Genomic DNA, 20171 nt, shown 5'->3' on the forward strand with positions numbered 1-20171 from the left:
TATGCCCTGAAATGTTGTATACTTTTTAAATGTGGTAAAACTGTCAGCATTTGACAGAAAATGGTCTGCAAATTTACATGTTGGGTGTAAAATAACATGAAAAACATGCACATTATACTATACTTCAATTATATAGCCGGTGCCCCAGCTGCCAGAATATAACAGTTTTTTACTGTATCTTATTTGTTGTGTATACTTTTGTTATGACACCATATGCAACATGTTGGAGTTCTAACATATTTTTATATAGAAAAACTAACATGCTGATATTGAACCGTTCAGACACTCAGATCATAACAATGTCCTCTGTATTCAAATGAGGTGTATACAGTACATTTTCCCTTCAAGCTCACACAACGTGGAAGGTCAGTGTGTGAAAACATCATTTTAAACTCGAGGGCGGGTTTGAATTACAACATCTAAACCGACTATTCATTCTTTATATCGCAACACACAAACAGACACTATTATCCTCTTTCTCGTCCATCCAATCCAGCGGCTTTCGTGATGTCATCGCCCTGCCTGTGTGTGTGTATGTGGCAGCAGTTTGGGTTTCTCCTAAATTCCCAGTACTCCCCCACTGGAGCTTTTTAATCTGTTGGCGAGGATGAAATAGGGATCGCCAGGCTGAGAAGCGGCGACCATGACAACCCCGTGAAACCTGAGAGGTTGACATCTGTGTTTCTCTGTCCATCTCAAACTCTTTCTGTTTCATTTGACTCACGACAGGCACACAACAACCCACTCTGTTTCCTTTCCTTACTGAGCGAGACAAGTATCATAACCTCACCGGCCCTTGATATCATCTTTGATTTCTAACCGCAGCGACGGACCACAGCAGGAGAGTGAAGTCTCCTTAAAAAGCAAGAATGACTTCAGCTAACCCTGTCTCACCCCGCAATGACGTACTTGTCATATCACGGTGCTCACAGCATTTTCCTCCTTTCTTTCATGTGACTCGCTGTCAGTATTTACGTTTGAAATCATCTCTTACTTCCTGTCCCTGCATCTCTTGCCACATCCTTTGCTCTTCTCAGTCTGTCACATTCTTGTCTGCACATTTCCTCATCTCGCATCTCGTCTCAAACATCTCGCGCATCTTAGCCATGGTGAGCTTCTGTCCTATATGTGGGAAGCCTGTTTATTTTGGTGAGTGGGGTTGGAGGGTTACGTCCTCAAAACTTTATGAGATATTATTGAGTCTTCAACTCTAAGAAGCTTGAAATCGCTCTACCTGTGTGTTGTTGTACGTTACGTGTTTATCGTATTTGGTAGCACATCATAATCTGTCGGTTTGACTTGCTTGTGTCTGTTTTAGCTAACTGTTGAGATATTTACACAAAATGTTCTGTGTTGTGTAGTAGTTGATTGTTCTTAACTTCCATGTCTGTATGTGCTTGCGTAAAATTGCTTAGTCTGTACACTGCAACCGCCATCAACACAGTCACACGATCACAGGAAGTGACTGCTTGTGGCAGGAAGTGGAAAAGGCATAGAGAGAGAGAGAGAGAGAGAGAGAGAGAGAGGGAGCGAGAAAGAGCATATGCAAAAGCTGTGGACACTTGAAGAAAGAGCAGTTAATGAAGCCAAATCCTAGTAGAAAAGCTCTGCAGATGCCAGTCAGCTTTCAGCATGAACACCTGGGGGAGAAAAGCTCTCTCAGTTATTGAGTTGGACTGGAGGCCAGGTGTTCATTCTGCCAGGAAGAGGAAGGCAGACCCAAGATGGTTGGATTTCTGATCCTTGTGGTTTCGTGTCCAATGTTAAGGTCAGGGTTTCTGTAGGAGGACTGACATGAATGACTCGGGAATGTGAATCCAATCTAAGATGGAGACCAGAGTTTGTGATAAGATGGAAGTTCTGAACAAAGTTCAGATTCATCTTTTACATATCATCGATATTGGGGACACATCATAATGTATAAGCTTTTTTAAATAGTTTTCATTCGTCAAATATTTGCAAAACCCACAGGCAAGCTCAAATTGTGGCCAATGGGAAAGCTCAATTCAATGCAATTTTACTGTTGCACTTTTAAAGGGATATTTCACCCAAAAAAGAAAATTCAGTCATCATTTACTCACCATCAAGGTGTTCCAAATCTGTATAAATGTCTTTGTTCTGATGAACACAGACAAAGGTATTTGGTAGAATGCTTATGACCAAACAGGTTTTGTTCCCAATTGACTACCATAGTAGGAAAAAACAATGGTAGTCAAAAGTGCCCCAGAACTGTTTGCTGTCCTACATTCTTCAAAATGTCTTCTTTTGTGTTCAACAGAACATAAAAAAGTCAAATGTAAAATTAATTCTTCCTACTTTGGGAGGTTCAATGGGGGGAAGAATCTGTCTGGTTATAAGCATTCTTCCAAATATATTTCTCTGTGCTCATCAGAACAAAGAAATGTATACACATTTGGAACAACTCGACGGTGAGTAAATGATGAAAGAATTTAAATTTTGGGGTGAAGTATCCCTTTAAATCCCTCATACACTAACCAGCCTACACATGTCCCTTAACGTCTGTCACATACTTTACTAAACTAACTTAATTCTCAGTCCACACACTTGGTTGATGGCTTAACCTTTGACCCTCGATCCACGCAGGTGAAAAGAAGAGGTCATTAGGACGGGATTATCACCCGTTGTGTTTGAAGTGTCACAAGTGTAAAAGACAGCTTACACCAGGCCAGCACGCAGAGGTAATGTTGTCATACATATGGTACCCTAACATACACTGGAGTCTTCATTCAGATTCTTACATTCAGATTCTTACATTCAGATTCTTACTGCTTTTTTAACTTTGTGTAGCACGATGAGAAGCCATACTGCACTAACTGCTACATGAGGAATTTTGGACCCAGAGGTGAGTGCCTTTGACAAAATGTAACATATTACATGCATATATAAATACAGTATCTTCCAAAAGTTTGAAAACCCTTACTCACTGGACTGTTCATTTACAGTTTTCCACATTTTAGAATGTTAGTAAACTCATGACTCATGTCATGAAAACCATGAAATAACACAATGCCACCTGTGGGAATTATGGTGATGATAAAACCATGCAAAATACATTGAAGGAATAGTTCACCTTCAAAATGAACATTCTGCCATAATTTACTCACTCTCTTGTCATTGTTTTCTTCTGTCAAACACAAAAGAAGATAGTTTGAAAAATTTGGTGGCCAAAAACCCTTGGTCTCCACTGACTTTGATGGTATGGTTGGACGCAAAACCAATGCAAGTGGATGGGGACCAACGGTTCTCTGTTGGAACTATATGCTGGACTGCTTTGTATTTATTTTTTGGCCCAAGTAATCCATTTTAAAAACATTTTTTGATAAAATGAAATAAATGAATAGGTTCGCACACTAATATTTTAAGTGTGAATTGTTCAAAGAAGATGGATATGTTTTACTGTGATTAAAGTTTCATATCAACATGGCTATTTTTCTCTGTGCAGGTAGTCGAATGCCTGTTCCTCGGACATTTAACACAGCTGCTTCTTAAGAGAAGTCGGACCATCTTAAAAATCACACCACAGCTTGATCTACAAACAGCAACATAACCATCCTCATATAATGTCTGTAAATACATATAGTATAGTAACCAATGCCCTCCTCTCGAAAACACAATTCCATTCTTCATTAATTTTCTTTTCTGTTTGTATTTGTCCGAACCTTCCTACCAATCAACAGCCATGTGCTTTGGCGTTCTCTCAAGGACCTGAGCTGTTCATGAGTTTATTGTACTTGTATTATATTCCTGTCATGCTTTCAGAGTAAAGCCACTTATTAGGTTGATTCATTTTTTAACTAAAGTTACATCTTCAGGGTTCACCATTTTTCTGTCCTTCAAAATGGAAAAGGTAAAAATTTTATTGATATAGGTAACATTTTTTTTGTAGGTTTAAGCAGGTGGTCCTTAGGTACATAATGTGTTTTTGTTTTATTAATAAAAAGTCAAAAATATGTATACCATTAATTAATTGATGATATTTTGTGCACTGTATTGTTTGTTCTTGTACTTGAATTTTGAAGATCAGGGCCTTTAAACAAAGAATCCCTCTCATAAGGAAGCAAATCCATCTACAAAGCAAAAAGGACGATAATTAGGTATTGTGTCTTTTTAATTAGGAGCAGACGCCGTGTCCCAAACCTCACGGCGCGCAAGTGTTGGCTTTATCATTATTGTATGTTCAAGAAGAATATGTATTTGATTTAAGATTTTATCTTTTTTATTAGTTATATAGTAAAAAGTGTCACTCATTTCATTCAGAAATCTTCCAGCCAATGAATTGTCAACTCATTCAATCAGAAGAATAATGGTCTCTTATCCTCAAATCTCTATAAAAATAAAAATACATTTTACAACTACGGTCCTTATTATTGAACAAATTCTTTTTATCTGAAAGTCACATATTTTTCCATAACCCACTGCAGTGTCTCATTCGAAAAATTGTTTATTGTCCACCTTTATGGATAGCAACCATGTAATACTTTTGTGTAAATATAGACCAACATTTTTAAAGGAATGTTGCCAGCACCTTGTCAAATTAAGAATTACAGCTGTTCTGAATGTAAAAGGCCATCCAGCATGGTGTACCTAATAATGTGACTGAGGTCTGTAAGTTCCCTTATTCATTTTCAATGTGAGCGAGTTTCTTGGCCTTTACCTATTCCACTTCATAAGCATGCACACAACATTACTTTCACACGTTCACACTATAAATATAGTAAACATGGGTTGGCTGCCATGATTTAGAGAAACACTCATCATATGGAACAGCAGCGAGAGAGAGAACCCTGGCAAAAGGTTGTCTTCACAAGGCCAGGGCCGTCTGCTGGAATGTATCTGTGTGTGCGTGTGTAAGCTGGCAGCCGTTCTGTAGCAGACCCACTGCTGGATACCTGCTGTTGGACCTGTCAAACTCTTACATACGCACGCGCCAGAAGAGCGGAACGTGTTTGTGCATGTGCATGTATGTATGAATGCTTCTGCTCTAATGCCCGTGTGCATACGGTCGGTTAGCTTAATGCATGCAAACATATGTTGCAGAGATGACTTCATTCAAGGTGAGGATTTTGTACAATCCGTTACCAATTAATGCTTTGTTTAGTTTTAAACTAAAGGATGGAATGAGAAATGAAACCAAAAATCAAATCAAAGGTTGCCATAGAGAGGGTGGTGGGATTATTCCTATAGGAGCTACTGAAGGAGGGTGTGTGGTGGGTTCCCTGCTGCAGCCTGTCTTTGAACCCACCCCCACCTTGACAGGTCACATGGTTGGTGTGATGCCAGCTGTCTCATTTGCATGTGTTTTAACTACACCGCAAATCCATCAATAGGGAGAGAAAGAGGGAAGGGGTGGAGATATCAAAAAGGGACGGAAGACACACTCTGATTGATCAAAAACGAGTGAGATCCCTTCATTCCCATGCACCGCTGAGATGCGGAGGCTGTTAGATGTCCACCACACCCTCATCCCGCAGAAGGGGGGGTCACCCGTCTCAAAGACACAATTAATGGCACAGGCGAATATTAATGCATGCCTTTCTCATTGTTCTCGTGTGCTGTTAACAGATTCGGCTTTCATTATTGTACTTTTAATGTCTGGCCTTTAAGCATGCAATAATAAGCACCCCGAAACGCATCATGAGACGTGCAAATACCTCTGTGCGCCTGTTCTGGAGGTCTCGCACGCACCCACTCATATCTGTGACAACGTAGATGTGGGAGGCTAATGTCATTGTTCTAATCAAAGGCTGAGCTAATGGCTAATGCTATCAAAGGGGCGATGAAGCAGTCCATTCATCCCCGCAGACACAGCAGCTCGCCACACCACAGTACAAACTGTGCACTTCAAACAATGCCTCGTGAAATCATCAAACACAGAGGCTTGTGGGTACTTTCAGCTGCACAATGTCAGCATGTGCATGATTTTGTTTGATATGAAAATCTCATTGATATGTATATGGTGATACTGGGATGAAATGGAGTGTAGGTCCATGTGTGAAGAGATTATAACATAACTGGCAATGTGTAAAGAAAGTGTGTTAGTGTGACTTCGTTTTGTAAACTGCAGTAGATATTCTATAACGTATAGCTTCAGAAATATAATAGTTGATGTATATTATATATAATAGTTGAGTTTGCTTGAAGAATAAATAATTGTCAAGGTATAGAAAATATGGCAATACTATTATGTGTAATTGTAAAAGTAATTGTTTTGAAAATAAATAATATGAATAAACATTGTTCATAAAGTTAACAAAAATAATGAAAAAAGTGTATGAAAATGTTCTGCATAAAACCGAATTAAATTGCCTTCTTTCTGTAGCAACATTGTTTTTATGTGATTTATTGCTTAAAAAGAGAAACACAAAATAAAAAAATGTGATTAATTTCATTTAGATTAAAGGTGAATTTCATTAGGTATCACAATAATATTACTAAACAAAATTATAGATTCATTTTATTAGATATCACAATAACATTGTTAACCTGTATTTGTTTGACCACAATAACCTTATATTGCAAATATATTATTTGAACTTGTAAGAATTAAAACAGCATAACAAGCAAATTAATAAATAACAATAACAACAACAACTGTAGCTATAATCTGTATAGATTTGTGCAGATAACTGATATTAGTCAATCTCTCTCTGCAGTATATGTAAGCAAAATGAATTGCTGGACATAATAGAGCAGGTAACAGGCAGGTGTTGCCATTATAGTTTATATATATGTTTTCCTGTAAGTGCTTACAACAACAATTAGCTCGAATGCCAGCAAGCTGTGTGGCAAAGAATAACATTTAGGTAAGATTTAAAACACTTTCCGGACCATTGAAGAGCTTTTCAGGTGGTTTAATCTTGATATGGTCGCCCCCTGTTGGATGATGTTCTTTAGTTCACATTAATGGAAACAACGGCTACCTTTGAAAGGAAATGCAAGTGCTTACTGCATAGTGCATATAAAAAAGAGAGAAATCACTTGCAATCACTGAATATGACATTATTAATATGCACTGAGATAGCAGTTAAGCAATGTGTAGGCCTTGTGTTTTCAATAACACATGAACAAAATGTCTTTTGAGGCGGGAACACACAATGTCTCATCAATAAACGATTAAAACAAGAATGATTTGAAGTCCTTACAGAACTAAGGTGCCAATAAAACTGGCTTACTCTTGTAAAAGTTACATTGGAAGATATCCTAATTTAAACTAGTATTGCAATGACTTTGGGTCAAAAAGTATAGAATAACCATTAGGTCATTAGATTCAAGTAAAGGTCAATTTAAGTTATAATGGCTTTTCTTTTGTTTTACCCACACGTTTATTTATGTAACTATAATACACAATAATTAACACATGGCTAAATGTGTAGTGCAAACAACATGTCACATTTATAAACACTTCACATACCATATTACAAAGACTTACATTAAAGCAGAGCGAAAAAGTTAAGCCTGCCAATACAAGGCATCTAATGATGTAGAGTTACTACCAACCCAGCGTTCAAAAATAGACAAATCCAGTCAGTGGGTTAAATGATCCCATAACGGTTTATATTTGACCCAGTAATGTGCTAAAACAACCGAGTAGTTTGGCTTGAAACAACCCACCAAACTACTACCCAACAGTTGTACGCTAGAAATACACTAGAACAATATTAAAACGCAGTGATTTTAAAGACAGTGAGTAAAAAAAGAATACAAACATCATTAATTATACATAAACAACAATGGAACTAAAGTTAGAACAAAACATGAATTCACGGGTGGTCACACTGACATCTCAAAAAGTACAGAACAGTATTTCAGGAGTTTTGTAGGTGAACAGATAAAATCTGTTCATGTGTCGCTGAAACACTTAACAAATGTCTGCCGTATCCCGTCTGCAAAATGTATCACTCTGCACACAAAAATAGTTTTTATACCCACACCTTCATTTAATAAAGCCATAGTTTGTGTGGCAAATCTAGGTCGATTGGTTGCTCTACTTTATCAAAATCAGTGCTAACTAGGTCACAAAACCAAAGGAACTTCCTGTAAACGATGTGCCAAAATCTGTCCATGCATTGAAAGTGAGCCAGAACTATCAGAATATGTGTAGAATTTTACTTACAGGTTGCTTTGAAATGAAGACAATGATGCTAGCGTTCACAGGAACGCTAACACAAAATAAAAGTTATGGATAAAATATGTAACAGAAGCCTTAATGAAATTATATAAAGGATTATTTCTTGGTTGAATGTACTATATAAGCAGAACAATAATGGGTAATTATGAATAATTACTAGTTCACCCCAAAATGTATTTCTAATGTTGGGCCTCAGTCACCATTCACTTTCATTGTTTTCAACTAAACAGTGATGAGGGTAGCATTCTTTTGAGGAAGGTATTTTAAAACTAGTATGTATTTTCGTTTTTGGATAAACTATCCCTTTAACTTTTTATCTCTCAGAGCACATGCAGGTGTTTAAACATTGTGTTTTTAACTCGTGTAAGTGTATTTTGCTTACAATATTTTAATGACATGTCCATTTTTAATGACAACAACTATAAACCCTTTTCTACAAAACAAGTTTTGTCCACACAGCAGAAGTGGACAATGACCAGTTATTCAGCTCTGTACACATCGGCGGTCGGTCCAGCCCTGCATGGTCACTCATGCGACTTTAAACAAAGGATGTGCGAACTGAACAGAATTCTGTTTTACAAGCCCTCTTCACATATTTGGCTGGATTTATCATTCGACAATATCAAGCTAAACAACAGGGTTGGCTGTTCAGGGTCAATGAATGAAAAGGTTGTGCCCCTTTAAACTATACCCAAGGTCACAAGAAGAGACATTTTGGTAAGGGCAGATAAACTTGTGTCGAAAATAAAGAGCATCATTTTTTATAACAATTTTTTTGTATCTTTGCCTTCCTGCTTTGTTGTGGTACTTTTAAGAAGAAGAAAAAAAACACCTTTTTCGTCCAGGTAACATGAAGAGTAAATATTGATCGTTTGCATACGTTCGACATTGTAACAAACCAAAGAAGGCTGAAAATCACCTAAATTCCACCTAATTCCACAAAACAGAACAGAATTACATTTGCACAGGTCAAATATAATCCAAACTGCACATTATCACTTTTCCAAATTTGCGTTTCACAGTCTGTGGTCTTCCGTCCTAAAATCCCACTATATTTGGAAGCGATTCCAGAAAGCTTTTAGCGCAATGAGTAACATAAACCAAGCATGGCCAAATCATTGCTTATGCCACTGAATAATGTGTTATAGCTTCAGAGGGTTCAAAGCATGAAACATTTTGGCTCAGAAGGGATGATTTGGATTCAACTTGAAAGCTACAGAGACCACAAACACCAAACTGACCCATGTGTTTACTGGTTTCCGCATGACTTGGACTAGAATTTAAGGCGTCACTTTGTGACTTGAATCTACAGCGTTGACGCTAAAGCTAACTCAGCTAAACTAGATAAAACTGCCACCAGTCTGTAAACTATGGCATTTCCCACCCTTAGATGACATACTTTACTATTTAAGAGATGACAGCACATCTGGGAACAAAACACAAGATACCCCGAGTGTGGTGAGGTCAGTGATATGTGAAACTTTTAAAGGAACAGTTCAACCAAAAATGAAAAGTCTGTCATCATTTACTCTCCCTTTTGTCATTTCAAACCTGGATGACTTTCTTTCTTCCGAAGAAAACGAAATAAGATATTTTTAATAAAGTTGGTACCTGAACAATGGCATTCCCCATTGACTACAATAGAAGTGAATGGGTACCGCTGTTGTTTGGATACAAATTATTTTTGTATTGTTCAAAAGAAAGTCATAAAGGTTTGAAATGACAAGCGCGAGTAAATAAATGATGACAGATCTTTCATTTTTTGGTGAACTTTTGATTAATTCAATATCAGATGTTGAGTTAATGCAGCAATTTATAAAAGCGCTGTTTTAAAGTCTATCTTTGTATAGGACTGAGCAATATGTGACCCAGGATGACAAAACCAGTCTTATGTGTAAATTTTGCGAAATTGAGATTTTTAAATAATCTGAAAGTTGAATAAACAAGCTTCCTAGTGATGTATGAGTTGTTAGAATAGGACTATATCCGGCAGAGATACAACTGTTTAAAACTACAGCATCTGAGAGTGCAAAAATATCAAATATTTTAGAAAATGTCCTTTTAAGTTGTGGATCAATAACACCGTAGAAGGCCATCCACTCACAAAAATAAAGTTTTAATAAATTTACGGTAGGAAATTAACTAAATATCTTCATGGAACATGATCCTTACTTAATATCCGTATGATTTCTGGCATAAAAGAAGAATCTTTAATTTTGACCTAAACTAAAACTACTAAAAATGTTCCGATTATACTTAAGACTGGCTTTGTGATCCAGGGTCACATATGAGGACAACTGGCATATTTCAAACAAAACCTAAAATTTGGTCATCATTTTCATTTATATATATTCTTTCCAATATGAATGTCTGTCTTTGTGATGAAATTTGCAAGAAACTGTAAAAATAAAAAAACATACAATCAGTAGTCTATACAAATTTGTTGAAAACATTCCATAATTATGTGTTTTAGTTGTTTACTTTTACTACAACCTAGAACATTTTAAGTAGAAGTTCATATGTAGCATTTATGATCCCCCATGAAAAAACAGATCTTTGGAAATTCAAATGTACCCCCCGAAACAGGCCGCTCACCCTCCCGTCCCTCTCTCTCAAAACCGCCTTCAAAACCGTTCTGCAAGACTGAAACTCCCCTCCGATCTGCGCTTGTGCATGAGACTTAACAACGTTCAGCGGGTAAAACACAACCCCGAGCCCCGCTCCCAAAATCGCCCCACATATAAAATCATTCACCAAATTCCCTGCATTTGTCTCCGCCTCAGCAAGCAGTTCCTTCAGCGGTCCACGCAAACCAAAGAATAACGCATTACTGGGCCCATTCCTGAGTAAAATGGGCACCAAGCCTCGATAAAGCTCCTGAATGCCATGTTGCTTCAGTAAGATTCGGAAAATATGGGCTGTGTTCTGAAGGTTCCCGTGATGCCGAGGGTCCTGCAATAGAGTCTGGACCCTCTCAAAGGGAGTTAGTATGGCTTCAGCTGTTCCTGCCCAAACCGCAGCGACACTCTGAGTCAACAGCTCAGGGGCATGAGGGGCATGTAGCTGTAGCAACCTCAAGAAGTCCTCATAGAGTCCAAACATAATCGCGATGGTGCTGCTTTTCTGAAGCAAGGGCGGGAGGATACCTCGGTACAGAGTGCGCAAACCATCGGCCTGAAGCTGAAGCACGGCCTCCCTCACCCGCAGCCCAAACAGATGCTGGCGGAACAATGCTTTATGAATTGGAAATGTGATGGCAATGTTGGCGAACGCTGCCATAGAGCCGCATAAGTAGTGGTTTTGCTTTTGCAGTGACTCCTGACCTTGGACTTTTACTTGCACCTGCTCTCGGTCTTCTGACCCGGGCTTCAAAGGGTCGGCAGAGGCCATGGTTCTTCTTGACACCCAAGCAAAGGCTGAACGTAAGGGCCAGAGGTGATGTCATCAAAGAGCACCAACTAGAATGTATTGCTGAGGGGAAATGAAAATCACATTTATACATAAATGGTACAATTTGAACGCCATGTTTCATTTCAAGATCTCTGGACTTTAGTATGTAAACAATTATTCGCGACTAATGGTATGCAAAATAAATGTTTTTGTTAACATACTATACATATGTGTCTGTGTCTGGGTACTGTGCATACTAATTGTTTATATATAAATACACACACATACAGTACATGTATATGTTAAGGCTGTGTATTTGGGTAGTTGACAGATTAAAATCCAAATTTGTCCTATGGTGTGACGGCAAAAATGTAGATTAAAATTGTAAAAAAAATGATGATCAATCTCTCTAACTCTACTTTATATGATAGAAATAAATATTAATCATATAAAACAATTAAATATTAACAGATTGTTTTCCAAATTTAGCTACATCACAGCAAATGTACGATTTATTCTTCAATTGACCATAAACATTTTTATATTATAGATATCTTACATATATATATATATATATATATATATATATAGATATATATATATAGATATTTTTTTTTCTTAAAATTATACATGCACATGTGTTTTTATAAATTATACATAAGTATTATACACACATATATTATGTAAACAAAAACTTTCATTTTGTATACGATTAGCACTAATTTAGAATTAATCTTTACATTTTATAGAATTAAGGAATCCATGCCATTTCCAAATTTTTACATTTTACACAAATTGAAGGGCTCTAATGTTAAAGGTACAGTTTGTATAAATCGCCGCTAGAGGGCGCACAATCAAAACAACAATAATCGCGTAGCTTGATGACGCTGTGTAGAGGCGTGGAATGATGGGATATATTGTCTGCTGATGGTACCACTGATACATCAATTAGACAGGAACGAGAAATCATGTTAGCGGAAAAGGTAAAGTAAAAAAGTTTTATAAATGTTGCGTTTGATGAAATCATTTCATTATAGTGAATTAGACCCGAGTAATGTAAGGTCCAAAACTAAATTGTTAGTCATAGATGTTACAGTAATTGTCCGATTCGATGGTGTGATAACACTGTGCAGTTTTAAGTGTTCAAATCGATCATAGTAAAAGTTATTTTGAACGAACCCACATCATTTGCAATAATGCTAGACGGACCGACGGTACAAACTTCCGCATTTGTCTACGAGAGTGTCACGCGGTAGCTACGTCATTAAAGGCAGTAACAAAGTGTAACGCGGATATGACGCCATTGACATGCGACTGAACAGCCCCAGTCACTGTTTAGAAGCATGATTTAAAAGCAATTGGAAACATTTGAGATATTGTAAGTAATCTAAAATATATAACACTGACCTTGTGTTTTTTGTTTATTTTGCAGCAAAATTCTTACAAACTGTACCTTTAATGAAAGTTAGACTTTTTTTCCAAATCCAAATAAATAACGTGAATTGTAAATTATGTGATTTGACACATGCATCTCTTTTAAACACAGTGGTGTCACACGGTTTTTATTTTGTAACGATTTTTTTGGTGGTAACTGTTGTCACCAAAGTAAAGGCGTGACCAAGCATGACATAAAATCAATTTAACACCTCGTCAGTCCATCTTGCCAACGCAAACTAAAAATCACCAAAAAATTATTTCACCGAGTCAGGGAGAAGTGAATCTGCTATTATAGAAAATAAAGACAATGAATCTTGAATCTTAGCAATACCATAAAACCAATCGCTTTAAAAATACCAAATCCCTTTCAAATAGCCAAAATGATATTACCACTGTTTTACCCTCTAGGAATGGGCTGCGAGTCGACAGATGATAATACATCCCGAGCCATAGATCATTTGATGACTAAATGTTTTGTATTTCATAGATGTGCAAACATCACGCAGTTAGATTCGCTTCCGCCGTGCCTAAGTACCACAACATGTGCACGAGGATCTCGCGCTATGATTCGGTTGACAGCGAGAACTGGATGACAGATCTGAGAGCTGCTGTGCTTTATCAGATGCTTGTGTTCTGATAATGCTTAATATGATGATTTACTGATTTGAGATCCGCGGTGCATGACGTTGATGAATCGATCCTAAGTCTTTTCCTAGGAGTTTTATTTGAAGAATAACATAAATTCCTTATATTTCAAATTTGAGAAATTCCACGTGACTAGGTATCATTTTTAAATTCTAATTCTCAGCATTTGTATAACAAAATTAAAATATTAAAACATAAAATACAATCGCAAAGCATCAAGCAGCTTTTCAGTGTATTTAGGGCAATAAAATGCAGGGAATTATTTAAATGTCAGTTAATTGATCAATTATCCAATGAGAATAAATCAGCCAACAAGTTGCACCTGTAATGTTAATCAAATCCACATTAAGTTTGTAGCAGCCAAAGCCCCGGTTCCTTATTCACCTATATAAGTGTAAGTTTAGATATAGTTGGTCCTTGACTCCTGTATCTTGTTTGGTGCTCTTTAGCAGTAAGTGAGACAAAAATAAGTTGTTTTTGGGTAGATTTGTTCATCAACCTTCAACAAATGCAGTGTATGTGTGGTAGTGTCTATTGAGGGATCGATGTGTTTTTGTTTTTTAAATGCCTTGTGTTTTTGTCTGTTTTGAAAACCTTGAGTAGAAAGATGGCAGACAAACCAGACATCAATGAGATTTCTCAGTTTGACAAGACCAAGCTGAAGAAAACTGAGACTCAAGAGAAAAACACGCTTCCCACCAAAGAGAGTAAGTCTGCTTTTTCAGACCGTATCCACTGCTGTCTAGTCTGCAATTGAAGCGAGTGTGAAGTTTGCTACTTAATTTAAGGTTTTCTATATTGTTGTCTCGTGCAAATTTTAAGCCATCGAACAGGAGAAGAAATGTGAGGCATAACCCATCAACTTCACCAAGGGCAAGATGGGGGCTCAATGAGATGTGTCATTTCAGGCAGAAGATGGCTTCTCTCAACCATCAGTTGTTATGGCCGTAGGATGAAATGAAATATCTGGCCCTCACCATTTAGGAGACTCTGAAGGGTGACCTTGTAGCATTTGACTTTCTGATGGTTATTAATGAATGTTATGATACAATCGTGTCTGTCTGGAGACCGTATGGATGTAAATGGACCGCTGTCTGGAATTTGGATCTAGATTGGCCACCCCATCAAAGAACTATGTGCCCTAATTTTGTGAAATAAAGATTACATCTACTATCTTTCTTCGTGTGTGTGGTTGACTTGATTTTCTAATACCTTATCACTATGATTCAATAAACTATAGCATTGTGGATGTTTTCTGTTTGCATTTTGCCACGAGCATGCCTGAGACCAGGGCTCCGTTACTAAGCACCTCAAGTGTAATTTTCCCTTGAGTGTGCCCTTAAATATACCTTAAGTTATTCTCCTATTGTCTTTGGTAAAGGGTAATCACCCCTTAAGTGTCACACTTCAGGGGAAAAATTCAAGGTGCTTTATACAACCAGGCACAGGGCCTGTAGGCAAAGTCTTTGCGCAAAGAGTTGCTCCTATAGTGACACAATTCTTAGATGACTAGAAATGTGGGCAGTTCCCCTTACAAATTACAGAAAAGATCTTCGTAATGAAAACCGTTCAGGTGATTGATCCTATTAGAGACACGCTAACATCTCCAAGAGCTGAAATGCCATGGCTCTCCTGTTTTTGCCAAGTGGTTGATATCTTTAGGACAACATCATGTTGACCCTGGGACAACATTTTAATCAACCAATCAGATGTCAGAAATAAGTTTAGTTTTAAGTTTAATCTTTCAACCAGGATGAGGTGCTTCTAGACCATTGTTCTTCTCCTTATCCTAGTGTGGGTTTAGGTTTTATTTGTAAAAATGTTGTCATTAGGTCAACAAAATATGTTGTCCTGAGGACATCAACCACTTGACAAAATCACGACGAGTAAAAGGAAGTTCACTACATTAATATATTTGGCAACTGGAGGAATGCAACGGCAGAGATTTGTTTTTGTCACAACGATCACAATCTGATCAAACGATAACGGCACTTTCAGAAACTTATTTTCACTGTTAATTTTCCATCAAATAGATTGACAGTAACAGCATGAAAAACAATATACATATACATTCCTTGGCCAACCAAAGTCTTCAAAAAGCTGTGTCATACATAGCAACGGGGACAGCCCCAACTCCTCACTAAGATAAAACTTTCCTGTGGCAATCATTCTGCAATTCCAGATGTCAGTTCGTTGCCTGAGGATGTTTTGTGCTTCCTAACTTTCTTCACAACTGTTCCCTTGGTCTTGGTCTTTAATTTTAAACAAGTTACATTTCCCGGACACCACACAATTACCCAACATCTGCAACGTTGAGTTTGATGCTAAAACTATGGCCAACACTGTCATTATCATGATAAAGGTATAGAAAGGGAAGTATTGGACATAGTAGATGGTAATCTCATCCTTTCGACAGCCTGGGAAATAGGATAATGGGTGGCACGTGTATCATTGGCTCTCCACTGATTTAACGGAGCACCACCCCTGAGATAAATCTCATTGCTCCACATTGATTTGAGCTTTTAAAAAAATAGTATGGCTAATATTTGGGAAAAGATGAAGAACAACTAAGATAAACAACAGCCAACATCCAAAAAACAAGAATGCTGCTGTCCAAGAGAGTCAAAGCTGTTCCTACTAAACCAATCTTGCACAGACACTTAATTTCTTCGGCTGATGCCTGTGAGAACAAGAAAGAAATTATCGCATTTAATCCATTTTTTCAAAGTCCTATTTTAAACACACTTGGTCATTTTTTTACCTGCTTACCAATTATGTTCTTGTAGATTCTGGTGCAGAACATAGAAGCAGAAGATATAAGAGCAAAGTCAATAGAGAAGACAGAAACGACCACTTTTCCCATACCAATGACAGAGATGTGTGATGGTTTGAGATGCTCAGAGCAATGCGAAGTACAGCTCCAGCTTCTCCAGGCTCGTACGTGGTGGGCAAACCATAGCTTGTCAGCTTCCATTCTGAATGCACATGCACAATATATCTAAAGATGAAACAAAGGATGGCCTCAGTTAAAACTTGGAATTGTATTTCTATTGACAGATAACATTGATTTAGCTTATTTATTTGTATAATTCGTACCTGTACAGGATGTCACTGCACCAACCAATACAGAAGGAATGGCAAGTATTTCACAGAACGCCGAGGAAATGAGACCCATGACGTTTGCTTGAGTGTATGACGTAGGACACAAAATCCTCTCATAGAATGGAAGGTAAATCAAGACCCCCCAATGTCTGTGATCATAAAATGAGTCATATTAATAATAAGAGAATAATGAAGGTGAAGATTTCAAGTGGAAAGCAAATTCAAGTAAAATCATTCTTAAAAGGCTACACAATTTTTTCTTGGTTTGCTCTTTAGAGATTGCTTTATCTAAGCATCCAACAGCAAATCCATTGAAACCCATCAGAGCCCTGCCCCCAAATCTTGAATGTGATGCGTTAGTCATCAAGGTCAGGAACTCATCTTGCCAGTGTTAGTTGGTATGATCCTGTGGACCCAGGGGGATTGAATGGTCTCAGTAAGTGAGGTTATTGAGTTCATGAAACAGGAACGGCACACATGTATACTGAAAACACAATCATTTTTTATTTATGTCTTTTAATTCAGTAAAACAAACATCTGATTGTCTGATGGGTATTCAGTATAAAATGTATTCAAATTTATTTCTATATTTACCTTATAAGTTTTTCACAATTTTGCAATCTAACAAAGCAGCTTTAGATATGAAAAAACATGATCATTGCAAATTTTTGATCAGATGAACGTTCAGCCTAACTGAGAATGTAACACTTCGGTTTAACAAAATTTCATTATTGAAAATAATTGTGATTTTATAAACTGTGATTTTTAGTATAAACACATACGATAATAAACCACCCAGAGTCATATATGTTTGACAGACTGACACAGGTGGTGGTTTTGCATCCTTTTCAAATTTTTCGCTAAGAGCCACAATGGTTCTCTCTGCCTACTCACACTTACATTTGATTTGAGTGTCATTTTGAGTGAGAAAACAAAAAAATAAACAGAAACTTTAATTCTTTTAGTCTTTTATTTATTTCCTTTTTCAATAGTCTTGTAATGTGAATTCTTGTGAATTCCATATTTGTACTGTAAAAGCTGTATTCATAAACTACTGTACAGTAAAGTACTGAATACTAATGTGTGCTCACCTAAGTTGACAAGTGTTTGTCTCACGAGCAGTATTTCTGCGATCAGCACCTGTAACAGAAGCAAAACACTCAGATTTCCATACCTTAGTTGGAAAGGTTCCATCATGGTTCTGTACTTGTTAGCCATCAAGGGTTAAGTAAAGAAACATCCTCCTGCAGGGAAGTCAAAGAGAAGAAACATGAAGAAGTGAACAGCATTCATGCAACAATAGCTCATAAAAAACGCATCTTCTTTAAAACCACAGATCAAATCTTTTGTCAGATATTGGCAACAAGACCCAAACAGATCTAATGTTAGGGTTAAACGTCACTTCTGCAATGCCAAGTATGAAACTTTCACTTAACCACATAGCTGCAGAGATAAGACATATACAGACAATTCAATTAAATCTTATTATAAACAGATTTACAATCTTTTTACAGTAAAAAATACAATCAATGCAATATTGCCACTGTATACGTGTATAATATCCCAGCAGTCTTTAATCTCCAAACTTTGTAACCTCTAACATCACAATACCACAGCAAACCCACACAGTAAAACTTTGCTGTAGTTTCGCAGCAGGTTTGCCAGTAACTAACTGTACTTTTAACTACTTTTAAGTATACTTTCCAATTAGTACTGTTTTCAATTACTTGAATGAAAATTAAAACAACTTGACATTTGAGAGGTCAAAATTCAAAATGAGCAAGAAGAGACTATTAGCACAGCAAAACAGAAAAAAAAACATTTTTCTCTTGTTTTCTTTAAAAATATTTAAAACTTCTTAAATTATGATACATTTACATTACAAAAAAAGTGACCCAAGATATTTAATCTTGTTTTAAAAAAGAGAAATATATAAACTAGGTAAATTGATGCTTCAATTTTTAATTGTATATTAAATCTACAGTAAGTTGCAACCCTGCTGCGAAATTACAGCAAAGTTTAACAGTGCATCAAATCAATCTAGCCTCATCTATAGACTTAAAGCAATAATGTCAACTATATGAAGTGAGTCATAACCAGCTACTGTTGATAATGTTCAGGGCCGTCATCATTAGAAGTGTTTTAAGCTCCTAGTTGTCTCCCCACGCTATAAACCCTTTAGTTTCATGACACTTTAGGTATTTTGTTATGCATTCTGCACAAGGCCTGTAGGGCTTAAAGTTACTGCAACATGTGAGCTTTGATGACAGCCAATGAGAATCCAGATAGGTCATAGGTTGTGACTAATTACTCAGTTCCCCACTGTGCAACATATTTTACACAGTATCGGTCGTAAACAAGAGGTGGTTTTTGGAACCCTTTAAAGGGATAGTTCACCCAAAAATGAAAATTCTGTCATGAATTACTCACTCTTGTTCCAAACCTGTATACATTTATTTATTTGGTTTGACACAGAGAAATATATTTGGACGAATGTGAAGTAGGAAAAAATACAATGGTAGTCAAAAGTGCCCCAGAACTCCTACATTCTTAAAAAAATCTTCTTTTGTCTTCAAAAAAGTAGGGTTATTTTCCTGGTAGTCAAACAGGGTCCAAGAACTGTTTGGTTATAAGCATTATTCCAAATATCTAACATCAAATGTACAATCCTCTGAAAGTTTCTAAGGATTATTATTCTTAGTAGGCTATTTTATGCTTTATGTTATTCTTATTCGCTATGTTAATCCACTATGTTATGCTATAATATACATGCCATTTATGTAGTATACAATTTAAACATACATTTGAATAAAAAAAATTACATTTTACATATTGAATTTAACTCTGGAACTCACAAAGGATATCAAATCCTTGTTCATAGTTTTTTTCAAGTATTTCACAGAATATAGTTATATTAAATTCTGTCAACTCCCATAGATATTCATAGTTATTCATCTAAAATGATCTTCAAATTTAAACCTATTACAGACGTGATATACAAAAATGTACAAACAGCTTGTTTATTATCATCTTTTTGACATTGAAACTACAACTGCTCTTCTGCAATCTCAAAAGTTTTATTTTAGCGGCATCTGCTGCAAGAGCAAAACATCCAAGCAGCAAAGAAAAAAACTGACAAGACTAATGAATAAACTGTATTCGTCTGTATATAAGCGAGCCTTCTTTACACTCAACCTCAATACATATAAAATGAATGTTATTAGTTGTAGGTTATATCTTACAACAGTCTGTTTTTAATGATAGACGGAGAATCAACACAGGAAAATTATAATTCAAGCTCCAATACAACATTACTGATCCATCCTTTGGGAACATGAATCGTGGTCTAATTAAAAATAAGTGTTTGGCTTTTTTATTGAATAACAATACTCTGAGCAATACAAAAACTATATTCGATTATATCAAAGATAAAAAACAGATAAATAAC

The 20171-nt window shown here is 36.6% G+C and overlaps 2 protein-coding genes and 1 pseudogene across 2 annotated transcripts; 1 reads left to right on the forward strand and 2 right to left on the reverse strand.

Annotated features, from left to right (window-relative positions):
* The first annotated feature begins 1028 nt into the window (after window positions 1-1028).
* Window positions 1029-4377, forward strand: zgc:195282 (uncharacterized protein LOC100192223 homolog). Its single transcript, XM_056733616.1, has 4 exons — window positions 1029-1149; window positions 2605-2699; window positions 2809-2863; window positions 3464-4377. Exons 1-4 carry the CDS (start codon window positions 1107-1109, stop codon window positions 3508-3510), a joined length of 240 nt encoding a protein of 79 aa, XP_056589594.1. The 5' UTR covers window positions 1029-1106; the 3' UTR covers window positions 3511-4377.
* A 2150-nt stretch (window positions 4378-6527) lies between these two features.
* Window positions 6528-13498, reverse strand: slc25a51a (solute carrier family 25 member 51a). Its single transcript, XM_056762602.1, has 2 exons — window positions 13367-13498; window positions 6528-11620 (listed from the first exon to the last, which is right to left on the reverse strand). The coding sequence occupies exon 2, from the start codon at window positions 11537-11539 to the stop codon at window positions 10643-10645; it is 897 nt and encodes a 298-aa protein (XP_056618580.1). The 5' UTR covers window positions 11540-11620; window positions 13367-13498; the 3' UTR covers window positions 6528-10642.
* A 2340-nt stretch (window positions 13499-15838) lies between these two features.
* On the reverse strand, window positions 15839-17941 carry LOC130407206 (high-affinity choline transporter 1-like; annotated as a pseudogene).
* Between the last annotated feature and the right edge of the window lie 2230 nt (window positions 17942-20171).

The sequence above is a fragment of the Triplophysa dalaica genome, chromosome 2 (assembly GCF_015846415.1).
Source record: "Triplophysa dalaica isolate WHDGS20190420 chromosome 2, ASM1584641v1, whole genome shotgun sequence".
NCBI lineage: Eukaryota > Metazoa > Chordata > Actinopteri > Cypriniformes > Nemacheilidae > Triplophysa > Triplophysa dalaica.

Excerpts from the sequence above, each read along its gene's own strand:
- zgc:195282 (XM_056733616.1), top strand. The coding sequence starts at position 1,107 with ATGGTGAGCTTCTGTCCTATATGTGGGAAGCCTGTTTATTTTG. Across the intron at positions 2,700-2,808 it reads CACCAGGCCAGCACGCAGAG|CACGATGAGAAGCCATACTG; the intron begins GTAATGTTGTCA and ends AACTTTGTGTAG. Across the intron at positions 2,864-3,463 it reads GAGGAATTTTGGACCCAGAG|GTAGTCGAATGCCTGTTCCT; the intron begins GTGAGTGCCTTT and ends TTCTCTGTGCAG.
- slc25a51a (XM_056762602.1), bottom strand. The coding sequence starts at position 11,539 with ATGGCCTCTGCCGACCCTTTGAAGCCCGGGTCAGAAGACCGAGAGCAG.